Genomic DNA, 27,424 nt, shown 5'->3' on the forward strand with positions numbered 1-27,424 from the left:
ACTGACCTCCATGCTCTCATTAGCTCTGCTCTCATCTCCCAGCAAATTTCTTTGTCAATACAGAAGCAGGTGCTCTGGGAAGGGAAAGCTGAGCTTCTGACAGATCAGCTCAAACTACGTCAGAGCTTCTGCTGGAAAATTTGAGAATGAATTGCTCTGCAGCTCCTGCACTTCGAGGTGAATGAAGACATGTTTTTAAAACTGCATTGGTGCTGTCTGTTTGGACATGGGCATGACAATTAGCTGGGATTTAGTCTCAAAATCGGTACATCAAGCCTTTACTAACAAAACAACACAAAATTAAGTGGAGTACATGGCAAGTTATAATGTTTCTTCTTTTTTTATTTAGTTATTTTTTAGAGTGACAGATGAACAAGCAAAAGAAAGTAGGCTTTACCTTGTGGGCATGATCTGCTACACGAGCCGACACTATTGTGCCTTCGCCTATCACACAAAAAGTGCCAGATGGGTTTTGTTTGATGATGCTTCAGTAAAAGAGGTAAGTTTGTCTTTTGTTGAAATGCAAGGAAATACAGCTAAAATGCATGCTGAAATGTCGGTGTTGAAATACCAGTAATGTCATTTTAAATTTGTATTACTATAGATGTTTATATGCCATACCTTCGCTAGCTCTAGTAAAAATGTGGCAGATATCTATGCCACGTTTTCTGAAAGCAGATACCCTGGAGAATAAAATGGTGGGGAATGTAAAATAATCTATCTCCTATATATATCCTATATAGACTCTCTTTCAGGGACTTTCCTGGGGTCTTTGTTAGCCTTGTGTAGCCGGCTTCTTTTCCCCCTAGTGCCTGCTGACTTCGGCGGCCATGTTTGTGTGGCTCGGCGGCCATGATTTGGTGTTTTTGGTGTTCAGGCAGCGGCAGCCATTACTGTGTAAGCCCAGACGGTGTTTTTAGCAGGCGGAAGCTCCTCCTTTTAACCTGGTGCTGACTTCGGTGTTATCCTCTTCCTCGAGCGCCACGTGTGTGCAGTATTACACCTGAGGCAACAATCACTACGCTGGTGGGGTCCCTTCCTCTCTCTGCTGCAGGCTCCTCCTGTGCCAGTGGCGCTGGTGGACGCACTGATTGCATCTGTGCGGGAAACTTAAAAATTGGAGGATGCAGCTGCGGTGGAGATGCCGGTACCTTTTGGCACTCGCAAGCCGCCTCGCATAACAAGTGTTCCCTTGTCCCTCCTTTTTTGACAAGTTTGTCTGAGGAATGGGAGCGCCCAAAAGTCCCTTTTCGGTCCCAAAGTGCTTCGCTGTGTGTTATCCTTTTGAGGAGAGTCTTCTCAAAAAGTGGACGACTCCACCTGAGGTCGATCTTCTGGTCTCTCAATTGAATAAAGTCATCGTGATTACGTTTGAAGACTCTCTGGCTTTTAAAGATCCCCCTGACCGAAAGGAGGAGTCTCTGAGCTGGATTATGTTCACTATTGCGAGTTTGCCGATTCGGCCAGTCCTGGCCATTGCCTTGGTGTCTCAAATGTTGACAGAGTGGACGAAGCTGTTGCGCTGTGACCTGGAGGGTGATCAGTTTCCTCCTGCCTCCACTGAATTGGTGGACCAGCTGGTCCAGGGGCTGCAGTTTGTTTGCCTCTTTGGACTCGGCTCCCTTCCTTTTTATAAGCTGTCTGTTTCAGCGGTAGTGCTTCTGTGGGTATTGTGGATGAAGTGTTGGACTGTGGACCAGGCCTCTAAAAAATGCCCTAGCTGACCTGCCTTTTCAAGGCTATCGTTTGTTTGCGGCCACTCTGGATAATTAAGAGCGTCACAGGGAGGGAAGAGTACTTTTTCTTCCACAGTCAAAAAGGGGAAGGAGCCACATTGCAAGAGTGGTGCTTTTCTCAGCACACAGTTTTTTTTTTTTTTTTTTCCGTCCATCAGGGTCCACTGATAAAGGCTCAGTCTTTCAAGCCGCCCTCAGGAGGTTCCAAGGGCTCCAGACCCTCAGATAAGGCTACTTTTGATATGAAGGGTCGCCATTGCCTGCAGTCTGAGTGGGGGGGGGGGGGGGGGGCGTCTTCGCTGGTTTCTGGGCCAGTGGACCTCTCTGATAAACGACATGTGGGTCCACTAGGTGATTCTGTCTGGATACAAGATAGTTTCAGTCTTGTCCTCCAAGCAGATTTTTTCCATCCAATCTGCTGTGTCTGTTTCTGGACCGCTTGTCCAGAGAAACACAGTGCAAGGCCTGTTGCTTCAAGGGGTGATTGTCCCGGTTCCAATGTCAGAATGTTTCCAGGGTTGTTATTCAAACCTGTTTTATGATCCTCAAAAAAGAGGGTAAGGTGTGTCCTATTCTGGACCTCAAGGACCTGAACCGCTTTGTGTGGAATTTCAGAATGGAGTCCGTATTCTCCGTGGTGGCATCTCTTCATCAGGGGGACTTTCTTGCCGCCTTCGACCATTAAGGATGCCTACCTGCACATTCCAATATGTACAGTGGTTCCCTCCGCTTTGCTGTGGGAGAGGAGCATTATCAGTTTGCGGTGTTGACCTTCAGGCTCATCTCTGCTCCTCGGGTCTTCACCAAGGTGTTGACCCTGGTTCCGGCACTGCTGTGCCAGCTGGGAATTGCTGTTCTGGGCTACATGGCTAACGTTCTGTGAGCAGAGTCCCCAGCGACCCTGAGGGGTGACGTGGAGATCACTATTCAGACTCTGGCAGATTTTGGGTGGCTGATAAATTACCAAAAGTGTGCACTGATTCCAGTTCAGAAATTGGTTTATCTGGGTCTGACTCTGGATTCTGCTCTAGCCAGAGTGTTCCTTCCACAGGGCAAACTTCAGAAGTTACATGCGGCAACCCACTTACTGCTGTCCAGCAGGTGGGTCTCCCTGTGGACTTGCATGCGGGTGCTAGGCCTGATGGTGTCTACGTGTGAGGTGGTCCCATTTGCTCGGTTCCATACGAGATCCCTGCAAAAGAAGATCCCTCAGTCGACAAGTGTTGGACCAAGGGGAGTGGCCCCTTCCTCAGGTGGTATTTCAACAGGTATGTCTGCGTTGGGGCTCTCCAGAGGTAGATATGGCATCAACAGGATGGTGCAGAGGTTTGTGGTCACGCCTTGGGACCCCCTGGCGGACGCCACAGATGCTCTGTTCTCCTCTCAAGCTTCTGCCTCCGCTGTTGCACTGTCATTCTAGTGGCCCTGGACTGTCCTCGTCAGTCCTTGTATGCCGACCTGGTCGCAGACGCCCCTCTGATGGCTGCCTCTCAAGATCTGCTATCCCAAGGGCTGATCTTCCACCCTGCTTCACCTTCTCTGGCTTTAACGGCCTGGCTGTTGTAAGCCAGGTGTTGAAGGATAGAGGCTTGCCTGCATTGATTCCAACACTAAAAGCTAGGAGATCTACTTCCAGGAAGGTATATCATCGGACGTGGAAAAAGCATCCGTGGTGTGAGTTGGTGGGGTTTCACCCACGTTCCTTTTTGGTGGCTCGGATTTTGACTTTTCTTCAGAGGGGCATTGAAAAGAATTTGGGCTTGAGTACTATCAATGGCCAGGTGTTGTGTTTTTTTTTTTTTTTTGGCGGTTTTCTTTTAACGCCCCTTGGCTTTGCATTCCCTGGTGCGTACCTTCATTCAGGGGTGTGACATGTGGTTCCACCGGTGCGATCTCCCTTGCCACCGGTGAACTTGAATCTGGTGCTTTCGGTTCTACAGAAGCCTTCGTTTGAAAATATTTGAGAAATTCCCCTGCTCACTCTGTCACAGAAGGTGGCTGCCTTGGTGGCTATCACCTCTGCTTGCAGGGTGTCCGAATTGGCAATGCTATCCTGTCGCACGCCCTACCTGGTGATTCATAAGGACAAGGTGATTCTTTGTCCTTCGTTCCCTCCAAAAGTTGTTTCTAATTTCCATTTAAATGAAGACATTGGGGGTTATTTACTAAAGGAAAGTCCACTTTACACCGTGCAAGTGCACTTGGAAGTAAAGTCACTAAATCCGAGGGGGACAAGCAAGGAAAATACAGCATTTTAGCTTGCACATGATCGGATTATAAAATCAGCAGAGCTTCCACTCATTTCAGATCTACCCCTTAGATTTAGAGTAACTGCACTTGAAAGTGGATTTGTCTTTCGTAAATAACCCCCATTGCATTGCCTTCCCTGTGTCCCAGGCCGCAGCATCCAAGGGAATTTCCCTTACATACCTTGGATGTGGTCCGAGGCGACCAGGGTGTGTTTGGCCTCTGAGTCCTTTTTTAGAGGTCAAACTCCCTGTTCATGACTGGCAAGGAAGGGGCTGTCTGCTTCCTCGGCAACCATTTCTAGATGGATCAGACAGACGGTGGCTCAACCCTATTCTGTCAGGGGCGGGTTCCTCCCTTCCTGGTGAAGGCAAGCTCTACTTGGGCGCTGAGTGCCTCCTGGGCCTTCCGTCGTCGGCTGTCAGTGACACAAGTGTGCAAGGCAGCCACCTGGTCGTCGGTGCACACGTTGACAAAATTTTACAAAGTGGATGTGCTGTCATCCGCGGATTCCTCTTTTGCCTGCAAGGTTCTGCAGGCTACGATCTAGGGTTTTTCCCTCATGAAGGGGTTTTCTTGCTGTTCTGGTTGGGCTCCAGTTCTCGTTAGCTCCAAGTTGTCTGGTTGGCCTGTGTTTTTGTTGGCTGCCCCACCCCTCATGTTTGGCACTGCTTTGGGACATCCCTATTGTTTTGAATAAGGAAGCACTGTGTCTGTCAATGAACGAATGAGAAATTAGGATTTTTGACTTACTGTAAAATCTGTTTCTCTGAGTTCATTGACCACGTCTTCGTCTTCGTCTTCGTCTTCGTCTTCGTCTTCGTCTTCGTCTTCGTCTTCGTCTTCGTCTTCGTTCTTCCCCCCCCCTAGTGTCCCACTCTCTGTAGGGGGTAATATAACCCTATGGTTCTGAATAAGGGAGCTCTGTCTGTCAATGAACGAATGAGAAACGGATTTTACGGTAAGTCAAAAATCCTATTTTTCTGGTAGATCAATAAGGGGTTTTTCTCTACTGGTGTTTTAATAGGAAAATAAAATGTGTAAATGTGCATGTATCGTAGAAATGTACTGGATATTTTTATTTTTTGCTTGTTTCCCTAATATACACCTTAGACCTACTGTTCCGTACTTCTGTGTAATGGGCCACATTCACCCACATGGGGTGCCCAGATGTTGCAGACAGCCAGCTGCACAATACCACATGAACATCCCAGAGTGTGCAACAGTGTGAGCCCAATGCACTGATCGGGACACAGACTGTGACAGTGACTGTATATGACCCACGGTCACCAAGTTAATTGTTTAATACACACTAACAGTTGGAACCTTCTCTTGATACTTGTAGGAATAGTTGTGCTGACCATTACAGGTCATTGTAAGAACAGTGCTTTACCGAGGGTGGTGGATTGACTTAAGAGCAAGATTGAGTTATTGCTTTTATATATAGGCATTTGGAAGGTATCTTAACTTTTTTTTTTTTTTTTTTTTAATACCTGAAGTTAATGTTCCTTCTATTTCAGGTTGGTACCAAATGGAAAGACGTAGTCACAAAGTGCATTCGGTGTCATTACCAGCCTTTGCTTCTATTTTATGCCAATCCTGATGGCACAGCAGTAACCACAGATGATGCCCTGAGGCAAGTCCTTCATTGGTCTCAATACAAGAGGGTCTTCAACAATGATAGCACAGGTACTTTGACTTCATATTTTTTTGACAGTTAAGGATGTACCCTGCAAGTCCTAAAGTTTTTCATGCTAGACAATCCCCTGTGGGTTTAACTGCCAGGACTGGCTGTGACAATATCTAATATTCATTACCTACTACTTATACTCTATCTCCAGGGGAATAGACATGGGTAGACCAAAGGTGTTTAGACAGGAAGTGATCCCCTATATAACCCCTCCCCTCCCATACAGGAAGTACTTTGTTTTTTTTACCAGTGTCTGCAAGGTGGATGGCATGGTTGTTTGAACTCTGAGCTCCAGGTCTCTAGTCCCACAAACGGTTCTTAAATGAATCAAGGGATTGATCGGATCCTTTTGACACAGACTCTTTATGCTTAGAAAAATGTACCCGAGCCTCGCAAAGAAGACTGGAGATCCTGTAAGGTTTTGCCTGTAATGTGGCCTTGGGGTGCTGGACCCTGCGAAGTAGAATCCTGGACACTACAGCACTAAGGCATTCCTGTGCTGTACCGATCCAAGGGAGTGGACCCTAAACATGAAAAGGTTACCCAGTCCTTGAAGGTCCTCAAGTGACAGGAACCCGCCGTGAAGGGTGAAGATTGGGCTCTTAGTTTCTAAGTTTTCCTACGCATTGATGGTTAAGCTAAACTTTTTATTGCGGGGTGTCCCAGTGATTGTAACAATCAGTCAAGCTAGCTAGAGGCTGGACACCTGTGTGTGGTGACCATACAGGAGAGTTTTGGGCTAGCTGTGAGTGTTAGCCAGACAAGCAAAAAAAGTACAATTTGCAGTTTAACTATATTATGGTGCACGAGGGTGCGCCATTTCGCCTTGGTTCGATATGGTGCATGTGCGTTCACAAGAGCAAAGCTAGGCTCAGCAGTTTGGCGGCCATGGTGCATGCAGCTTTGCCGCACATGCGCTGTAGCCTTTATCTGGAAGCACGAAGATTTGCGTCATATGCGTGCGCAAGCACACGCAGAACGTTCTGGCGCACAGCCAGCTTATTTAAGCCGCGTATGCCAAGCATGCAGTGCTTCCAGAAGGCAGCTGTGGGACACAGAGCAGGCTGTAAACCAGGCATTTGCAGTGGTTAATTTCTCCTTACCCGTGTCACGTGAGTCACCAGGTGTTGCTTGGCAGGCTAAAGTTGCTTTAGCAGGATTGTTGCATAGGGCCTTGGTCAGCCCTATTAAAGGTCCTCCTTTTCCTAGCTGTGAAATACTACACTACTACAAAATTTTGGCTAGAATAAAAAAAAGGAGGAGCAGGACCAACACTACAGGGAAGGGCACACCTATGTTGTCAGTCGTTCCTGATGAACCTAGTCATATCCCTAATGTTTTATCCCCTGAAGGACAAGAGGTACACACGGTCACACAAGCTTGCTGAACTTTCGACCGTCAAGAATGCAGTGACGTACAACACGACGAGCCAAGAAAATTAAGTTCAATGCTTCCAAGCATGCGTCGAATTGTTTCCGAGCATGCATAGGAATTTTGCACGTTGGAATTTCTACAGATTGTAATTTCTGATCGGAACTTTTTCTGACCGAACAATTTGGCCAGCAAAAGTCCGATGGAGCATACACACTGTTGCATTTTCTGACCAAAAGCTCTCGTGTTTTTTTTTTTTTTTGCTGGCTGAATTTCCGATCGTGTGTACGGGGCATTACACATTCATTATTTTATTTTTCAAAGATGTTATCGATCTATTTTCCTCTTCATACACCCCTGAAGGAGAAAACTATACTCAGAAACGTGTTGGGTGCAAGAGGACTCCATATATGTTTTGCCAAAATATGGTGACAATGGGGATTATTTACGAAAGGCAAATCCATTGTGCACTGCAAGTGTACTTGGAAGTGCAGCCGTGGTAAATCTGAGGGGCAGATCTGAAATGAGGGGAAGCTCTGCTGATTTTATCATCCAATCATGTGCAAGCTAAAAAAAATTATATTTTCCTTGCATGTCCCCCTCGGATCTACAGCGACTGCACTTTCAAGTGCACTCGCAGTGCAGAGTGCATTTTCCTTTTAGTAAATAAGCCCCAATGTTATGAACTGTTTATGCATTCCACATTTTAGCCATTATGTGTAATTATGAATACATTTTTGTACTATAATACTCTCAATACTTTTCAATTTTAAACTTGGTGTACCTCTTTAAAGTCCACCATAGGGGATTTTTCCTTTTCTTCTGATACTGGATGTGGTACCATAATAGACCGGTAATGCGATGCCATTATCCTTTTCTCCTAAAGAGGTTTTACCTTTTTATATCCCATGGATGAAAAGTTTGTTAAAGCGGGAGTAAACCCGCTGAGTTTTTTTTTTTTTTTTTTTTTTTTTTTTTTTTTTTTAACCACTTCCCGACCAGCGCACGACGATATACGTCGACAGAATGGCACGGGCAGGCATATTGGCGTACAGGTACGTCCAATATTCAGTGCCGCCCTGCCATCGGGAGCGTGCCGCTGGGACCCCCGTGAGTCCGGTCGCGGGACCCGCAGACTCGATCGCCGCGGGCATCCCCGCGATCGTCTCACGGAGCGGCCGAATGGAGGAAATGCAGAGTAAACCGCATTTCTCCATTCTGCCTAGCAACTAGTGACGCTGATCTCTGCTCCATGTGATTGGAGCAGAGATCAGTGTTCACTAAATGAAAGCCCAACCCCCCCACAGTTAGTAACACACCCCTAGGAACACTTGACCCCTACACTGCCACCCACTGGTTAACCCCTTCACTGCCAGTGTCATTTACACAGGAATCACTGCATTTATATAGCAGTGATTACTGTATAAATGACAATGGTCCCAAAAATGTGTCAAAAATGTCCGATGGGTCCCCCGCAATGTCGCAGTCACAATAAAAATCGCTGATCGCCGCCATTACTAGTAAAAAAAAAAATAATAAAAAATTATTAATAAAAATGCTATAAAACTATCCCTATTTTGTAAACGCTATAACTTTTGCGCAAACCAATCAATCGCTTATTGCGATTTTTTTTTTTTTTTTTTTTTTTTTTTTACCAAAAATATGTGGAAGAATACGTATCGGCCTAAACTGAGGGGAAAAAATGTTTTTTTTATATATTTTTGGGGGATATTTATTATAACAAAAACTAAAAAATAATGCGTTTTTTTTTTTTCAAAATTGTCGCTCTATTTTTGTTTATAGCGCAAAAAAAAAAAAAGCAGAGGTGATCAAATACCACCAAAAGAAAGCTCTATTTGTGGGAAAAAAAGGACGTCAATTTTGTTTGGGAGCCACGTCGCACGACCGCGCAATTGTCAGTTAAAGCGACGCAGTGCCGAATCGCAAAAAGTGGTCTGGTCTTTGACCAGCAAATTGGTCCGGTCTGAAAGCGGTTAAACCTGCAAGGAAAAGGCCCAATGAGCTAGTATGCATCGCATACTAGCTCATTATGAAATGCCTTAGAACGAGCCCCTGACATCTCACCCGATCCGCGCCGAGGGAGCTGACATGTTTCGTTGACATGTCTTCCAGGTATCGCGGCTCTGTCAGTGGCTGGAGCCGCGATATCGTCACTCCCGTGCATGCGCGGGGGGAGATTTCTTTCCAGCATAGTCCGGCGTCTGCCGGGCTTTCAGCCAAAAATCCCCTGTGCGCATGCGCCGCTGCAGTCAGCGGCTCATTGCGAAGGGGAATATCTCCTAAACCATACAGGTTTAGGAGATATTATATATTTTATTTTTACCTACAGGTAAGCCTTATAGGCTTACCTGTAGGTAAAGGTAAAAAACAAAAAAAAATAATATAACCGCTTAAAGAAGTGGAGCATGCCAGCCATAGATGCAGCAGTCTTTCTTTAAACAAGAGCTTAACTTGTCCAGTAGATAACGCACAGGGCTTGAAGGACCCTGTTGACAAGAAATTGGAGTCATTATTAAAAGCTTAATTTTTCTTTGGCCAGTTCAACTATTCAGCCAGCTGTTGCTTTACGGACTGGTAGATACCAATTGCTGTATCAGGTCAGAAGGCCTGACAGGCCTAACCAGGAGATCTTGCTGAAAATAAGACAGATATTCCTCGAGCGCTGAGTTTTGCTTTTGATGTTTTTAAAGGATTCAATACAGCAGGTTTCTCATTTTGGCTCTCTTGTCTGTGCATATGCACAGGCTTTTGTGGCTTCACAACTGGTCAGCCGAGCTTCCTTGTAAAAAGTTATTGGCAGGTTTCCCCTTTCATGGGGAATGTTTTATTTGGTGATCATTTGGACGGATATATCCAAAAGATTTCCGGAGGGAAGAGTTCTCTACTTCCTGTGAAGAAAAGCACCAGGTGTCCCTCATTTTAAAATCTCAGGGACTCAAGTGTCTCGGTGCCAAGGCAGTTCCTCCAACAGGGCACCAGAGCCAGGGGCAAAAGCCGCAAGGCCAGGGCCATAATAAGCCCTGGGTCCAAAACCCAAAAAGGCAGACTATCTCAGCCGCCAGCAGTTCTGCCAGGGGTAATGGTCCCTACACCCATGGGTGTTCCAGGAAATTTGGGATGGCCAGAGGTTGACCTATTTGGCATCCAGGTTCCAACAAGTTACAGTAGTTTGTCCCGAACAAGAGATCCTCTCCCAATCTGAACAGATGCTCTGTTAGTTCCATGGAGCCAGTACTCCCTGGTTTATGCTTTCCCTCCGATCCCTCTCCTTCCACATTTGTTGCAAAGGATTTGGAAAGAGGGGGTTCCAGTCATCCTGGTGGCACCAACCTGGCCCAGAAATCCCTGGTTCCCAGAGATAGTTAGACTGACAATGGACGGGCCGTAGACGCTTCCACGTCGCCCTGGTCTACGGTCTCAAGGTCCTATATTCCGCCCCAATTTACAGTTCCTAAATTTGACAGGCTTTTGAAGCCAGCGTGTTAACCACCTTCAGACCGGACCATTTTGCTGGTAAATGACCAGAGGTCTTTTACAATTTGGCACTGCGCTGCTTTAACTGGTAATTGCGCGGTCATGCAATGTTGTACCCAAACAAAATTTGCGTCCTTTTCTTCCCACAAATAGAGCTTTCTTTTGATGGTATTTGATTGCCTCTGCGATTTTTTATTTTTTGCGATATAAACGTAAAAAGACCGCAAATTTTGAAAAAAAATGATATTTTCTACTTTTTGTTATTAGAAAAATCCAATAAACTCAATTTTAGTCATACATTTAGGCCAAAATGTATTCAGCCACATGTCTTTGGTAAAAAAAAAGTCAATATTTGTATATTTATTGGTTTGCGCAAAAGTTGTCACATCTACAAACTAAGGTACGTTTTCTGGAATTTACGCAGCTTTTAGTTTACGACTGCCTATCTCATTTCTTGAGGTGCTAAAATGGCAGGGCAGTACAAAACCCCCCCAAATGACCCCATTTTGGAAAGTAGACACCCTAAGGAAATTGATAAGTGGCATGTTGAGCCCATTGAATATTTTATTTTTTTGCCTCAAGCGATTGAATAATGACAAAAAATAATTTTTTTTTTTTTTTTTTTTTTACACAAAGTTGTCACTAAATGATATATTGCTCACACATGCTATGGGCGTATGTGAAATGACACCCCAAAATAAATTCTGCTGCTTCTCCTGAGTACGGGGATACCACATATGTGGGACTTTTTGGGAGCCTAGCCGCGTACGGGGCCCCGAAAACCAAGCACCGCCTTCAGGCTTTCTAAGGGCGTTACAGTTTTGAAGGCCATAAAATGCCAAGATGGCACAAACCCCCCCCCCAAATTACCCCATTTTGGAAAGTAGACACCCCTAAATTTAGGGGTACACTAGTGAGACTAGGTAATAAATGGCGGGTGCCCTGAAACTATAAAAAAAATAACTAACCAACCAGCGTCACCTGTAACAGTTATATGGTGATCACTGGTGAAAGGGTTAACTAGGGGGCAATCAGGGGGCTTTATGCGGTAGTATATGGGGGTCCCTGGCGCTATAAAAAGCTGCGGCGAACCTAAATACCTACCTGCCTAACTAGCGTCGCCTGTGACACTAATACAGCGATCAGAAAAACGATTGCTTATTAGGCTGGGTTCACACTGGAGCGATGTGGGAACGCCACGAATGCGCGGCGGGTTCCCGCATCACATGCCTCCCGGCGGCAGTTCACACTGCCCTATGCGAACTGCTGGGAGTGTCAGTGAAATGTTAATGACACCCCCAGATCAGTTCGCATATCGCAGTGCGATCTGCAAACTCGGATCGCATGGTGTGAACACCCATGCGATCCGATTCTGCTGCGGACCAAAAAAAGGGTCCCGTGCGAGTTTGCGGCGGGTGCGGCGGGTGCGACACGAATTCAGCCATACTATCTGTATGGCTGAACTCGAATCGCACAGAGGTCGGATGTGATTTGCACTGCAGTGCGGTGCGAATCACATCCGTTCTCATAAACCGCTGCAATGTGAACCCAGCCTTAGTGACACTGGCGACGGGGGGTGATCACGGGGTTAAACCTTTATTGGGGGGGTTAGGGGGGTACCTTAGAACTAAAGGGGGCTAACCCTAACTGCCCTAACAGTTATTACAGTCACAAATGACACCCGCCGGGTGATCAGGGGGTTAAACCTTTATTAGGTAATAAATGGCGGGTGCCCTGAAACTATAAAAAAATAACTAACCAACCAGCGTCACCTGTAACAGTTATATGGTGATCACTGGTGAAAGGGTTAACTAGGGGTAAATCAGGGGGCTTTATGCGGTAGTATATGGGGGTCCCTGGCGCTATAAAAAGCTGCGGCGAACCTAAATACCTACCTGCCTAACTAGCGTCACCTGTGACACTAATACAGCGATCAGAAAAATGATCGCTTATTAGGCTGGGTTCACACTGGAGTGATGCGGGAACGCCACGAATCCGCGGCGGGTTCCCGCATCGCATGCCTCCCGGCGGCAGTTCACACTGCCCTATGCGAACTGCTGGGAGTGTCAGTGAAATGTTAATGACACCCCCAGATCAGTTCGCATATCGCAGTGCGATCTGCAAACTCGGATCGCATGGTGTGAACACCCATGCGATCCGATTCTGCTGCGGGCCAAAAAAAGGGTCCCGTGCGAATTTGCGGCGGGTGCGACACGAATTCAGCCATACTATCTGTATGGCTGAACTCGAATCGCACAGAGATCGGATGTGATTTGCACTGCAGTGCGGTGCGAATCACATTCGTTCTCATAAACCGCTGCAATGTGAACCCAGCCTTAGTGACACTGGCGAGGGGGGGTGATCACGGGGTTAAACCTTTATTGGGGGGGTTAGGGGGGCACATTAGAACTAAAGGGGGCTAACCCTAACTGCCCTAACAGTTATTACAGTCACAAATGACACCAATGCAAAAAAAAAAAAAAAAAAAACCAATTGGTGTCACTGTGACTGGGGGGGCAGGGGTAATTGGGGGGTGATCGGGGGGTAAAGGGGGGGTGTGAGTGTGCCTGGCATGTTCTACTGTGTAGTGTAGTGCAACTCACCGATGCTCTCTCCTCGGTGCCGGAACGAAAAATACCGACACGGAGGAGAGAATACATCACTTCCTCTCCTGTGTTTACATTACAGGAGAGGAAGTGATGTCACGGGACATTTTCATTTGTCGGGAGCGATCGCGAGGGGGTGGCCATGAATGAATGGCCGTCCCCTCGTCCGGGATCGCTCCCGAACGAATACCGACCGCCGCAGGCACCGGGCGGGGGCCCGATCGGGCCCCCGACCCGCGGGCAGGCAAGGACGTACATGTAAGCCCTTATGCCTGCCCGTGCCATTCTGTCGACGTACATCGTCGTGCGCGCGGTCGGCAAGTGGTTAAAGGACTGTGGCATCTCAGGACCAGTGGTGTCTACCCTAATGAATGCTAGAAAAGCTGTCACTAGGAAAATCTATCATAAGGTCTGGAAGACTTGTATTGCTTGGTGTGAAGCCAGAAAATGTCATCCTCAGAAATACGTGATTGGGAGAATTCTCTTTTTTCTGCAGTCAGCTGTGGAAATCCTTTAGCCTTCCATTCGCTGGCCCAAACCTTTATGCAGGGGGCAACTCTTTTGCTTCCCCCCCATTAGGTCACCTTTGTGTCCTTGTGGCTTAAATTTGGTGCTGTCCGTGTTGCAGAAACAGCCATTTGAACCTATCAAGGAAATTCAATTAGACTTGCTGTCACGCAAGCTAGCCTTCCTGATGGCCATCACCTCGGCTAGAAGGGTATCATAGTTTGTGGCCCTTTCCACGCAGGGAACCATACTTGGTCCTTTGTAACACAACCCTGTTGTGGTGACCTGTTCTGTGCTTTTTGCCAAAAAGTGGTGTCAGCCTTTCTTTTAAACAAGGACATTATTTTGCCCCCTTTTTTTTTTTTTTTTTCTCTCAGCCTCGTTCGGTGAAAAAGACAATTGCCTTCCTTGGACGTTGTCTGGGCACTCAAGGTTTGTCTAGATCTTCGGAGATACGAGGGTCAGACTCAAGAAGGGGTAGGCAGCTTCGATTGCCAATTGGGTCCGTCAGTTGATCATGCAGGCCTATGGTCTCAAATGTAAAGCTCCTCCCTTTAGGATGAGAACTCATTCTACCAAGAGTGTAGGAACCACCTGGGCTTTTCGCCATCAGGTATCTGTGGCTCATATTTGTAAGGCTGCTACCTGGTTCTTCAGTGCATACATTCACAAAATTTTATCATGTGGATGTTCAAGCAGCCAAGGCTTTGGCTTTCGGTCTTTGAGTACTGCAGGCTGCTGTATAAGGTCTAATGGCTATTTTTTGGCAGGGTGTCTCCCTCCCCTCAAGGCTATTGCTCTGGGACGTCCCGGTAGGGAATTAATATTAACCTCTGTGTCCCATGATGTATGAAAAAGAAAAGGATTTTACAGGCAAGTATGACAAAAAAATCCTATTTCTTGCTATGTCGTTAAACTTTTCATATTGAGTTTTAGTTATGTCTTAAAGTGTTAGGCTATTTTATGTGTACCTACAGGTAAACCTAGTGAATATCTGCTGAATGTGCAATGTTTTAGGTTAAGCAGATATTCACACTTTGTAGCAACAGGCTACGTCACCGCTGCATGTGCACACTCCCTCTGAGTTGAGTCCCTCTGTCAGAATATCATCGAACAATGGGGGCGATTCCTGCGTCAACCTCTTTTGTGTTAATGTGGGGATCTGTGAGGTGTTGTGTTTTTTTTTTTTTTTGTTTGTTTTTTGTTCAACCCCGCTGGTTAAATGAAAAAAAAAAAAAAAAAAACATACATGTATACCCAGCTTCAGAAAGCTCAAGTCAGACGAATATACCCCTCGCAAATGCTAATAATATGTAAAATGATCAATAAATTGGATGCTTTTCAAACAGGAGAGGTCTGTCTTAAAGAATTCAATGGTAAATTTGCCTTCCCCTGCCTTCTGCACACACCTTTTGTACAGTGAGGCTACCCATTGTAGCATTGGCAAATAGAAATATGGGAGGGAGTGGCAACATCTGATACTAGCCAGATGACCCAATACTTGACTAACAATGATTTGAAAGTTGCTGCAGGTATATTCAGGTAGATTTTGTAGGGAATGTCTGTTTAAATTCCAGGAAGAAATATCTAACACTTTTTTTTTTTTTCTTTGTTTACAGAACAAAAAAAGACAGAATATAACAGAGATTCCGATATTGGAGAGAATATATATCAGAACAGTGGTTATAGGTATCCAGCAGATGATACAGGATTTAATCGAGGGGTTGTTCAATCAAGTACTGGCCGAGGACCTGGTACGTTCCCTTCCAGAGCCCTTGACATTAAATTATGGGTATTAGGGACTTAGATCACTGCCTAGAACACCATATTCTCTACCAAGTACAAAGCAAGAGATGTAGAGACTAACCGAGGCACTTGCAAGTGCCACACAGCCTAGTAATGTTATAAAATGTGGTGGTCATGGCAGGTTTACTTTAATCACGTGTTTTTAATGTGATCACTGTATTATATGGCGTGCTGCAGACATTCTTTTGTTCAACCTTTCACAGCTATAGATAAAACTACACGCTTGATGGTAATTGTAAAAACTATGTCTGCCTGAATGAAAATGGATATAGAAAGAGCTGAAGCATAGTAATGCTTACACAGGCTCACATATGAAGCATTGCTAGACAAATGCCAGGAGCTAGATAATGAGTAACAAATACCTTTTTTTTTTATTTTTATTTTTTTAATATACACCCCCACTGTGTAATGAAACTTTTTTTTTTTTTTTTTTTTCTTTTTTTTTGCGATACAGCTCTTGTGGCATGTCTGTCAATGTTGCACATGGCTTTTAACTTTTTAAGCTGCTGTTTGTCCATAAAACACTTCCCTTGGCTATCACCTGCTGTAGAGCTTGAAATCTGTAAAAGGTTTCATATATCTTTTCTGTCCTTGTTACAGTGATTTACAAGGTAAAATTGAAGGTAATCTCTCCAGCAGAGACACAGACCAGGGTAAAAAACAGGGGGTTTACACTTTAGCTTGATCCAAAACTTACAAAAGGGTTTGGCTTTTGTTTTTAAATTCAGAGTTTATCTGGCACTTCTAATAGATCAAGTGCTGTGACTTTTAGTCAGAGAAATGTTGTTTTTGTATTTTGCTGATCAACTAAAAATTTGGTTGTTGAGCCTACACAGTAGTCTTTTGGACTTGCTCAATGTGTTTATGCAAAGCACAGTAATGTGTAATCGCCTATTACTTGACTTATCCAGTAAACAAATATCTTGTTGCTGCTTTTGCAGTTACCGTATATACTCGAGTATAAGCCAAGTTTTTCAGCACACTGAAAAAGCCCCCTCGGCTTATACTCTAGTCGCTGTGCCCATCTGCAACCTCATGTGCCTGATCTCTTGGTGCTTTGACATGCAGTCTAGTCGGCGGGCGTGCAGTGTAACAAAGCCCTGCCTTCTTGTCCTTGTCTATGATGGGTGGAACACTTATTCACTGCTGGGAAACTGAATCAGTGTTCCGTCACGGACGAGGAGGAGGCGGGGCTTTGTTACACTGCACGGCCGCCGACTAGACGACGTGTCACAGCGTCGGGAGATCAGGTACATGAGGCTGCAGATGGGCATTGTTGTGCAGTAGCTGCTGCATTTCCCACCCTAGGCTTATCCTCGAGTCAATATGTTTTCCGTTTTTTTTATTTTTTATTTTTTTGGGTGAAATTAGCTGTCTTGACTTATACTTGAGTGTATATGGTACTCCTTTTTTTTTTTTGAATTGCTTTATCAAAATAATCCTGTACAGATTTGTTAACTGAATAGTTGCGTGTGGGAAAATTGTTTCAGATTGAATTAAATATTATGGGTTATGTGGCACAGTGTAGCAAAAATGTAAGGTGCATAATCTACAGAAAAGTCTGCATTATTGCAATAATGATATGGTTTTTCAGCAAAACTTTACATATTGGATAGTAAGATGGCTGAAAGTTAATCATTAATGACCTCTGCAAATTGATTTGGTAAGTTTCACTCTGTTTATGTACTGTGCAGATAAGTGTGATTCATGAGCAAGTGGACTTTTATTACATACAAACACAGGAGTAATAGAATAGGAGGTGAATTGTAAACATTATTTTTTATTTTTTATCCTTTCTTTTTTTTTTTTTTGTTCCCCTGAAGTTAAATTGGGACGAAATGATCAGCAGGAAAAGTTAAAAGATTTGTCTCGGGAATGTGCTCAGAGAGTACAGAACTTAAAAAGCACAGCCGCACCGCGAAAAATTGTTGATAAACCTCAGAAGAAAGACCTTGCTAGGCCAAAAGGTAAAAAAAAAAAAATTTCTTGTCCATCACTCTGTGTATGTGAAAATTTTATGTAGCTTAACGATTAGGCCGCTTTTACATGGGGTGGATCTGATCAGCTCATAGATCCCCTGCTGATCAGAGCAGTGTGGGCAGATGACACCTCGTGCTGTATGGGTGGCTGGGAGTAAAAAAAACTCCACTGTCTATTTTTACACCTGACCTCCCATGCTTTTCAAATAGAAGAGCATGGAGTAGTCAATTTTTTTTGTTTTGTTTAGTTTAGTTTTTTTTTGTGGACCTGGAGTTAGGTGGATATAAATGGACACACCTGCTTATCCATGGGATGAATGGACCCTCTGATCAGGTCCACCTGAAAAACTCACAGGCGGCCCCGATCGGAACACCTGTGTGAAAGGGGCCTACTGTAAATTGTGCTCTGACTTTGTGAATTACTTTTTATGTGACCTGTATTGCTTGCAGAGCAGCCATACAGCTGTATAGCTGAGACTTGGCTTAAGAAGCAATCAGTCGCATCAATACTATCTGCTTTTTTTTATTTATTTATTTATTTTTTTTTTAATGGTCATTTTACTTTTTTGTATTTTTGTCTCTTGCATAGCAACATCTGTAGGTGTTCCATACCATTCACAGTCTTTTTCCGGAACACAGCTCAAACCTGTGGCCTCGATCCCAGTAAATGGCTTCAGACAGTATCCAGATCCTCACTTTTTCAGCAGTCAAGGGAAAGGTCCTTATAAGCAACAGAGGTCTGACCAGCAGCCCAGACAAATGTCATCTTCTAATACAGGACAGACTGCCATATCTGAATCAAAGCCACCAACTCGAGTGAAGAATAGTATCTCAAATGGTTATGATACAGACAGCAGTCAGGAGTACAAGGAGAAAGGAACTGGTAGAACCAAAAAGACCTGGCGACCCATGCGAGAGACTCTCAATGTAGACAGCATTTTTAATGACAATGAGAAAAGCCAGTCCAGTCCACGGCACTTGGCAAACACTAATGGAAAACATCATACTGCTAAGGATTCAAGCCATAACCACTGCTCAAAGGACAGCCCTAAGAAAAAGGTTCTGATGACTATCTATGAGGATGAGATAAAACAGGAATCTGGCAGTAGAAGTTCTCTGGAATCGGTAGGAAAAAGTCAGGCTGAAAGGAGCAAACCAAACCTGGATTCTAAGATGTACCATCTTGACAGCTGGCAAATGCAAAGAGCCGAGTCTGGATATGAAAGTAGTGATCACATAAGCAGTGGTTCAAGTAATCTGGATTCTCCTGTAATCGAAGGAACCAGCTTTGCTGATATGAAGGTTATTCAGGAAATAAGCCAGTACAGGTAAGATCTAAAATATATTAAAGCTGAATTTTAGACAGATATAAGACCTCAATTGAACCCATTTGTGTTCCTTAAGACAAAAAAGCAAAGAAAATAAATGTATGTATTTTCACATAAATATTTTTATCCTTACAAATATGTAAGTGGATTACTCATGGGCAGTTATTAACTTTTTATTAAATGCCTCGTCTGAGAGATTTTTCCATGTTCATGTCAATTGGCCTAATATAAACAACCTTGGTACTGCATGTTAAAGCATCAGTTTTTGCCCATTTAGCCTAGTTAACTGGTTAGTTACCGGGCAGGCATGGTAAGGCATAGATTCTTACCACCTTGTGTTTTGCTGATTCTCTTATCTAAAGTGGGTATAAAAAGCCTACACACTCTTGTTAAAATGTCAGGTTTCTGTGATGTAAAAAATCAGACAAAATATAAATAATTTCAGAACTTTTTCCACCCTTTTAATGTGACCTATAAACTGTACAACTCGCTTGAAAAACAAACTGAAATCTTTTAAGGAGGGGATCAATCGGTTTCATCATCCTGTTGATAGTCAACAGGGTGATCTTAAGCTGTAAACTTGTATAAAACCAAACTTTCAACCTAAATTGTTTCATTTCAGACAAACCTTTTTTTGAATTCTTAAGTGTAACAGGTTCTTCAACATGCATGAATATTTTTCTCCTTCTGTTAAAGCGGAACTACACTGCATCTGTGTACCACAAACAAAAAATGCTATTTAATACATTTTTAATATTCAAAACAAACTCCATGTCTTTATGCTTTATTTTACTGAGAAATGACTGTATCCCCACACTAAATCCCCAGTTTTTCTCTGTCCATATGAATGCAGTAAAATTAACAGAAATACGTTTATTAAAAAGCCTATGTGAGAGATACCATTCATAAATTATTTTTTATTCATATTAAAGCGGAGTTGCACCCATTTAAAAGTCAGCAGCTACAAAAAAGTGTAGCTGCTGACTTTTAATAATCAGACTCTCACCTGTCCCATGGTCCAGCGATGCGGGTGCAGGAAGTCTTGCTCCTTTCCCTGGTGCCGACATGCGCAAGCTTCCCTGCACACTGTGAATAGTCTTCTGGGACCTGTGACGTGTCCCAGAAGATTGCAGGGAGAGAGGGTGGAGAGGTGATCTTCCGGCGGTGCCAGGGGAGGAAGTGTAAGCTGGGTGCCTGTAAAAACGGTGTACCCGCTCTCCCCCGTTAAAATGCCATGCCAAATGTGGCATGTCAAGTGGTCACCAGCACTTAGGCCCCATTCACACCTGAACATAGCGGTTTCAGACAGAAAATTGCGCGATTTTACAGCTTTTTTTGCTGTGATTTTACCGCGTTTTGCCGCGATTTTGTGCAGGGCAAAAGGTCACCAATGTAAAAAAACGCCCAAATCTGCCCAATTTGAGCGACAAAAAAGGGTCCAGAACTTGTTTGAGCTTCAGGCGTTCGGCTTAAGGTGACATGGAGTGGAGATGTGAACCATCTCCATTGAGAATAGATTTTTTCCCCTCCAGCGTTTTGTAGCTTCAGGCTTCACGCTACAAAGTGCTCGGGTGTGAATGGGGCCTTTAAAGCAGAAGTTCAATTTTTGGGTGGGACTCTGCTTTAATACATTTCTGTGACACTTGTACTGGAGTGTATTTATGGCTTATACAAAACTACTCTGTTACATGTGTCACAAATTTCTTGATATCAATAACCCAAATTATGAACAGTCCTTTTCGCATTTATTTTTAACTTCTTTTTTTTTTTTTTTTTTTACTGCATTATCTGTCCAAAGCTGCATCCGTTTCCCCTTGCCTCTAAGCGCAGAACTGAACGATCAAAAACCGATGATCGCTCAGTTTTTAGTCTCTAGCATTAGACCGCTGTTGGCTGAATATGGGTCACAGAGGCACAGAACAAAGAGTACTCCTGTGATCCCCAAGAGTACTCCTGTGATGTACGATTAAGAAAGAACTTTGGCCCTACTACTTCCACTGTGTATATTTATTTCTCGTCTCTGGCAGACTAGTACATTTATTAATGAATAAGCGGTTCTCTGCGAGCTTTATATCCTGTGAAGAGCTGCCATGTGTAAATGCAGACTGAATCACTACTTCATAAACAGAATTTGATGTTGTGTTAGGGCTGAAACAACTAATCGATTTATGAAATGAATCAATTACTATTTTTATAATCAATCGGCCAGTAACATAATGGGGTTACAAAATTAGCCCTTTATAGTACAAAAAGAGCAAATAATCGCTACTGTAAATATTACTTTCACAGTTCTACAGTAAAAAAAATTAACCCATTACAGTAGTGATCATCTGTTTTTATTTTTATTTTTTTGTACTTTAAAGGGCTAATTTTATTTATTTATTTTTTATCTGCCCAACAACAAGTTGGCCAAAAAAATGCAATAGCGCAAATCGCAGCAAAATCATGTGCGCAAAAATCAAAACGCACAGCAAAAAGCACTGCAGAAACAGATCAAAAGCAAACTGCATAGGTGTGTACCGAGCCTTATGTTGGCCACACGGATCAATCTTCAGAGGAGAATATTCAGATGAAAAAGCTTTGTACATTTGCTGAATGAAAGAAGGTTTGAAATTTTTACTTGTTTTTAACATTGTTTTTAAAATGAATGTAATTTCTGAACGAAAACCACATACACTCTGAAAATTCCAAATTTACCCGTCGCTGTGGTTGAAAATGAACGTCGATTTGACCCCACTAACGTTGACCTCTGAGTCTATTTACCCTTTAATAGTATATATCCTCTAATAGTATATACAGTATATATCTTTTGTCTGTTATTCTCAGAGTGGATTAGATATTTCTTATTCGTACATCATGGAACACAGAGACGTAGTAATTACTATGTGGGTAATAGGCCACCTTCAGGTGATGGACACTGGCACACCCTAAACAGGAAGTTGCTCCCTATATAACCCCTCCCACTACTGGGAGTACCTCAGTTTTTTTGCCAGTGTTTAAGGTGTTGGTCATGAGTAAAGATGTGCTGTGCTGAGCTCCACTGGAGCAATCCTTGCTGGGACGAGCTATGTAGCTGGATCCATTCAAAGTGTCTCTTCGGGCCGAATTGAATGGTACCCGGGCAGAAGAAACGAGGTTTAGCCCGTAATGCTTCTCTTTTTAGAGAGCTGGACCCCAGGATTCAATGCTTTTGGTGTTTTCACTGGCGGGGTGCTTTACGGGTCCAGGAGTGTGGGTTCCCCCGAGGATCCCCAGTTCCTGAAGGTTTTGCGGAGCCCACCATGAGGAGTGAAGACTGGGTCTGGTGGTTTTACCACAGAAATCCCTGTGGCAGGAAAAGTGGAGGTTTCTAAGGAATTTGTAAATTTTCTTATGAAATGTCTCCTTTAAAAGAAAGTAAATGTCTGGTGAGATTGCGGGGGGGGGTGGGGGGGTTTCCACTAAAACCCCCCCACCTGGACAAAGCTCTCCCCCTCTCCCTGGATAAGCGGAAGCCAAATCGTTTTGCTTATCACAGGTTTCCTTTTCTCTGCCGAAACACCCCCCCCCCCCCCACACACACACACAAAAACCCCTATTTTTAAAAGGGGGGACGCGATGTGACGGGAGGGACGGTGCTTAGTGCGGCATTGGCGTGCAGCAATGTCCAGCGAAGGAGTATATTTAAAAGCTCGGTTTTTGCACTGCGGATGTCGGAGAGACACGAGCAAAAAGGGGAATGTAAGAGGTTGGTGACACAGGCATTCCCTTGGCACATTTACTAAAAGCATCAGGCTGAGCATTAATAGCCGCGGCAGTTGCTGGACTATTGCTCAAGCAGTGGATGCGATTTCTTCTGGTAGTACCTCTTCATTTGTGCATTGGGCTATGGGTCAGAAGGGAGAGTTGAAACTCCCCCAAAAAAGGGCTAAAAGGGTCTCCTTCAAGCTCTGGATACTCATCTCTACATTGGCATCCTCCCCTGAGAGCGGGTGGCTGGTCAGAGTGAGCATCAGGCCATGAAATGTATGAAACTGTTTTCAACACTGCAGCATTAGTCTTGACATTCTTCCTGCAACAGGAAGAGTGTCAAGACAGATGGGGGACTTCTTCAATAGCTCCTGGGTAAAAACTGGAGTTCCAAGAGTTCCCGTCTCCTCCTTGTTTTCTCAGATCCAACATTTCTTAGGATTCATTGGAAAAAAAAAAGCCTTTCTTTCAAGCATTGGACCATCTTTTGTCAAAAAGGTGTTCATGGTGGTCCCCATGAAAGACTAGGGGTTGGGGGTTTTGTTCAAACATTTTTTCACGGTGCCAAAACCAAATGGAGATGTCAAACCTATTCTGGATCTAAACTGGTTCCTGAATATCCCCACTTTTTTTCGCATGGAGTCAATCCAATCAGTTGTCTCCATCCTACAAGGAGGAGAACGTCTGGCATTAATCCACATCAAGGATGCATACCTCCATGTGTCTATTTTCCCGCTCATCAGTAATAGCTACTTTTCAAAGTAGAAAATCTTCATTTTCAGCTTGTAGCTCTGCCTTTCGGTCTAGCTACTGCACCTTGAACGTTTGCAAAGCTTCTGGTCCTTCCTCTAGCCAGATTAAGTGCCCAAGGTATAAAGATTATAGTTTACCTAGACTATCTGCTCTTGATAGACCAGTCGATAGCCTGCTTAGACCAAAGTATGGTCACCACATTCAACTACCTGGAATACCTAGGTTCGATTCTCAATCTAGAGAAATCTTCCTTTAAACTATGGAGGAGGCTAGAATACTTGAGTCTGATCATATATACACCCAGAAAAGGGTATTCTTCCCCCAGGCAAAGATCAGTGCCATAAAGGAACTGATTCAGGTGGTCAAAGCAAAGAAGAAACCTCTATTCAGCTTTGCATGAGGTTGTTGGGAAAGATGGTGGCTTCATTCGAGGATGTTCGTTATGCTCTGTTCCAAGTCGATAGGATACTGTTTTACAGCAGTCTAGAATGAAACTAAGTCCAAACTTTAGATTTCCCAATGTGTCTGACTCCAAAGGTACGCCGGAGCCTCAGTTTATGGTTAATAACCAAAAATCTGCCATGGGGAAAATCCTTCCTACAGTTGGGGGGAGTAGTCCTGGAAGAGGCAAGTGTCCAAGAGAAGTGGTCCACATCAGAAATGACCTTCACATTAACATTCTATAGGGATTCGGGCAGAGCACTTGGCCCTGAGGGCCTGAACGTTCAGTTTATGGAATTGTCCTGTCGGGATCCAATCCCACAATGCCACAGCAATGGCCTGTATCAATCACCAAGTGGGCACAAGAAGTTGTGTGGCCCAGAGAGGTAAATTATATCCTTTCTTGGGCAAAAAACAATGTACTTCATTCTAGGAATAGAAAATTGGCAGGCGGACTACTTGAGTCACCAGCAGTTGTTCCCGGGAGAATGGTTCCTTCACCTCAATATCTTCCTGTCAATATGTCAAAGTTGGGGGATCCCAGACATAGATCTGTTTGCATCCAGGTTCAGCAAAGAAATCGACAACTTTGTGTCAAGAACAAAGGATCCGCTAGCATGTGGAACAGATACCGTGGTGTTTCACTGGAATCCGTTTTCACCAATTTATGCATTCCCTTCTATTCTGCCTGCTTCCATGACTACTTCTTCGCAGGATCAAGCAGGTTAGGAAGTCAGTGATTCTTGTGGCCCTCAGCATGGCCCAGGAGATCTTGGTATGCAGAGATCATAAGGATGGCGGTAGGAGTCCCATGGACCCTACAACCACATCCAGACCTTCTCTTGCAAGGTTCGATATTCCATCCTACCTTACAAACGCTAAATTTAATAGGTTGGCTATTGAGAACCACATTCTGAAGAAACTTGGGCTGTCAAGTTCAGTGGTATCTACCTTGGTTAATACAAGGAAGCCGGCCTCCAAAATCCCATAGTATAGAGCCTGGAAGGCAAATGTCTCCTGGGATGTTTTCAGGGGTTGGCACCCCAGGAAGTATGTCATAGGTAGAATTCTTGACTTTCTGCAGATGGGGTTAGAAATTAAGCTGGCCTTGACTACTTTCAAAGGCCAGGTCTTGGCCTTATCGGTATTGTTTCAACTTGCTTTGCATTCTTTGGTTCGTAGTTTTTTTCAGGTGGTAACGTGGCTTAATCCCCCCCAGTTAGGTCACCCCTGAACTCTTGGGACTTGAATTTAGTTCTGTCAGCATTACAAAAACAGTCTTTTTGAGCCAATGCAACATTCTCTCTTGGTCCTTTTGACAAGGAAACTAGTTTTTCTGGTAATCGTATCTTCTGTAAGAAGGATATCCGAGTTGGCTGCTCTTTCTTGTAAAGAGCTATACATATTGTTCACAAGGAATGAGGTTGTATTGCGTCCTCATCCTAACTTTCTACCAAAGGTATTGTCAGGTTTTTTTTTTTTTTTTTTTTTTATCTAAACCAGGTTTTTGTTCTACCTTCATTGTCCAGAACCCTGTTCTACGGAAGAAAAATACACTACATTCTCTTGATGTGGTGAGAACAGTCAAGGTCTACTTAAAGGCGACGGCTCAGATTCCAAGAACGGATATTTTGTTTGTGTTGCCTGAAGGTCCTAAAAGGACAGGCAGCATTGAATTCTACTATTTTTAAATGGATTCTACAATCATTCTAGCTTATGGTTTAAAGAGGTAGACTCCACCCTCTCAAATCAAAGCACACTCCTCCAGGGCTGTTAGTGCTTTGTGGGCAGTGCATCACCAAGCCTCCATGTCTCAAATCTGCAAGGCCGCAACTTGGTCTTCAGTCTATACATTTACCATGTTCTCTCATCTGTATGTAAAAAGACATGGGGAATGACGCCTTTTGGGCGCAGTGTGCTGCAGACAGAAGTATAAATACTCTGATCTCCCGTTGCCCTACTTGGTTATGTCTTTCTCCTCAGTTGGCATTGCTCTGGGACATCCCACATGGTAATTACTATGGCTCTGTGTCCTGTGATGTACGATTAAGAAAATAGGATTTTTATAACTGCTTACCTGTAAAATCCTTTTCTTTGAAGTACATCACGGGACACAGAAATCCCTCCCCTCTTTCTGGTATACACGTGCATTGCTTTCATACAAAACTACTTCCAGTAGTGGGAGGGGTTATATAGAGGGGCAACTTCCTGTTTAGGGTGTGCCAGTGACCATCACCTGAAGGTGGCCTATAACCCATATAGTAATTACTACATCTCTGTGTCCCGTGATGTACTTCAAAGAAAAGGATTTTACAGGTAAGGATAAAAATCCTATTTTTTTGCTCCCTAACCATATAGATGGTCATTTATATTTAACACTGCATAGAGATGTTTAAGAATGAATTGCCTTTTTTTTTAAGGTTATTAACCACTTGCCGACCGGCGCATGCCAATGTACATCGGCAGAATGGCACGGACAGGCAAATGGGCGTACAGGTACGTCCCTTTAAATTTGCTGCTGTGCCATCGTGTCCGCGCCGCCGGTCGGATCGTGAGTCCTGAGGACCTGATCGCTGCGATCGTCTCATGGAGAGTCTAATGTACAAGCATCTCCCTATTCTGCCTAATGACAGTGTCGCTGATCTCTGCTCCCTGTCACCAGGAGCAGAGATCAGTGACATGTCACACAGCCACGCCCCCCTCACCCAACTATAAACACGCCCCAGAACATACTTAATCACTAGGTGGTGGTGTAGGGGTTAACCCCTTCACTGCCAGTGTCATTCACACAAGAATCAGTGACAATGGTACCAAAAATGTCCGATGTGTCCGCCATAATGTCGCAGTCATGATAAAAATCGTTCATCACCGCCATTACTAGTAAAAAAAAAAAAAAAAAAATTATAAAAATGCCATAAAACGATCCCCTTTTTTGTAAACGCTATAACTTTTGCAGAAATCATTTAGTAAACGCTTTTTTTTTTTATCTAAAAATATGTAGAAGAATATGTTTTGGCCTAAACTTAGGAGAACATTTGTTTTTTTTTTTTTTTTTTTTTTTTATATACCACCAAAAAGCTCTATTTGTGGGGAAAAAAAGTATGTCAATTTTGTTTGGGAGCCACATCGCATGACCGCTCAATTGTCAGTTAAAGCAACAGTGCAGAATCGCAAAACATGGTTTGGTCTTTGGCCAGTAAAATGGTCCTGGGCTTAAGTGGTTAACTGATTAATCAAAACAATCGGCCAACTAAACGATTATGAAAATAATCGTCAGTTGCAGCCCTAGTGTTACTACAGTCTCGTGAAACACATTCTCAGACTACTGAATGCTGTTAATGAGCAACATGCATTTTAAAATATCGAAAAATATATATATATATTTTCTTTTTTTTTTTTCTTTTTTTTTTTTAAGTGACCAACATTCGGCACATGGGTTCCTTTCTACATCTCCACACCGTCGAAGTCCATTAAACGGTAAGCCATTTTAACTTTTTTTCCTATCTCTTGTAGTTGGAAGCGGAGCAGTTCAGTGTGTTCATTTTAGAGCGAGAGCGAGCGAGCGAGCGAGAGTGTGTGTGTGTGTGTGTGTGTGTGTGTGTAATTTTAACAAGTTTACGTATTTTACTTATTTCTATAGAGTATTAAAATTTGAACAGAAAAGGCAAAAAGGTGAAAGAATTGCTGTTTCCCATATGCAAATAGCACTGCAGAAATTGTACAGGCCTGAACATGA

At 43.8% G+C, this 27,424-nt stretch overlaps 1 protein-coding gene across 1 annotated transcript in view; it reads left to right on the plus strand.

The window, feature by feature from the left end:
* The window catches only part of USP53 (ubiquitin specific peptidase 53), an 82,634-nt gene that overhangs the window by 41,427 nt on the left and 13,783 nt on the right, over positions 1-27,424 (plus strand). The window contains exons 8-13 of the mRNA XM_077476821.1: positions 350-499; positions 5,504-5,672; positions 15,272-15,406; positions 17,282-17,425; positions 18,027-18,765; positions 27,104-27,165. Of these exons, the coding sequence (XP_077332947.1) occupies positions 350-499; positions 5,504-5,672; positions 15,272-15,406; positions 17,282-17,425; positions 18,027-18,765; positions 27,104-27,165 (1,399 nt within the window). The remainder of the gene's footprint in view (positions 1-349; positions 500-5,503; positions 5,673-15,271; positions 15,407-17,281; positions 17,426-18,026; positions 18,766-27,103; positions 27,166-27,424) is intronic.

This window comes from Lithobates pipiens, unplaced genomic scaffold (assembly GCF_037356315.1).
Source record: "Lithobates pipiens isolate NorthernLeopardFrog02 unplaced genomic scaffold, aLitPip1_a1.2 Scaffold_13, whole genome shotgun sequence".
Taxonomy (NCBI): domain Eukaryota; kingdom Metazoa; phylum Chordata; class Amphibia; order Anura; family Ranidae; genus Lithobates; species Lithobates pipiens.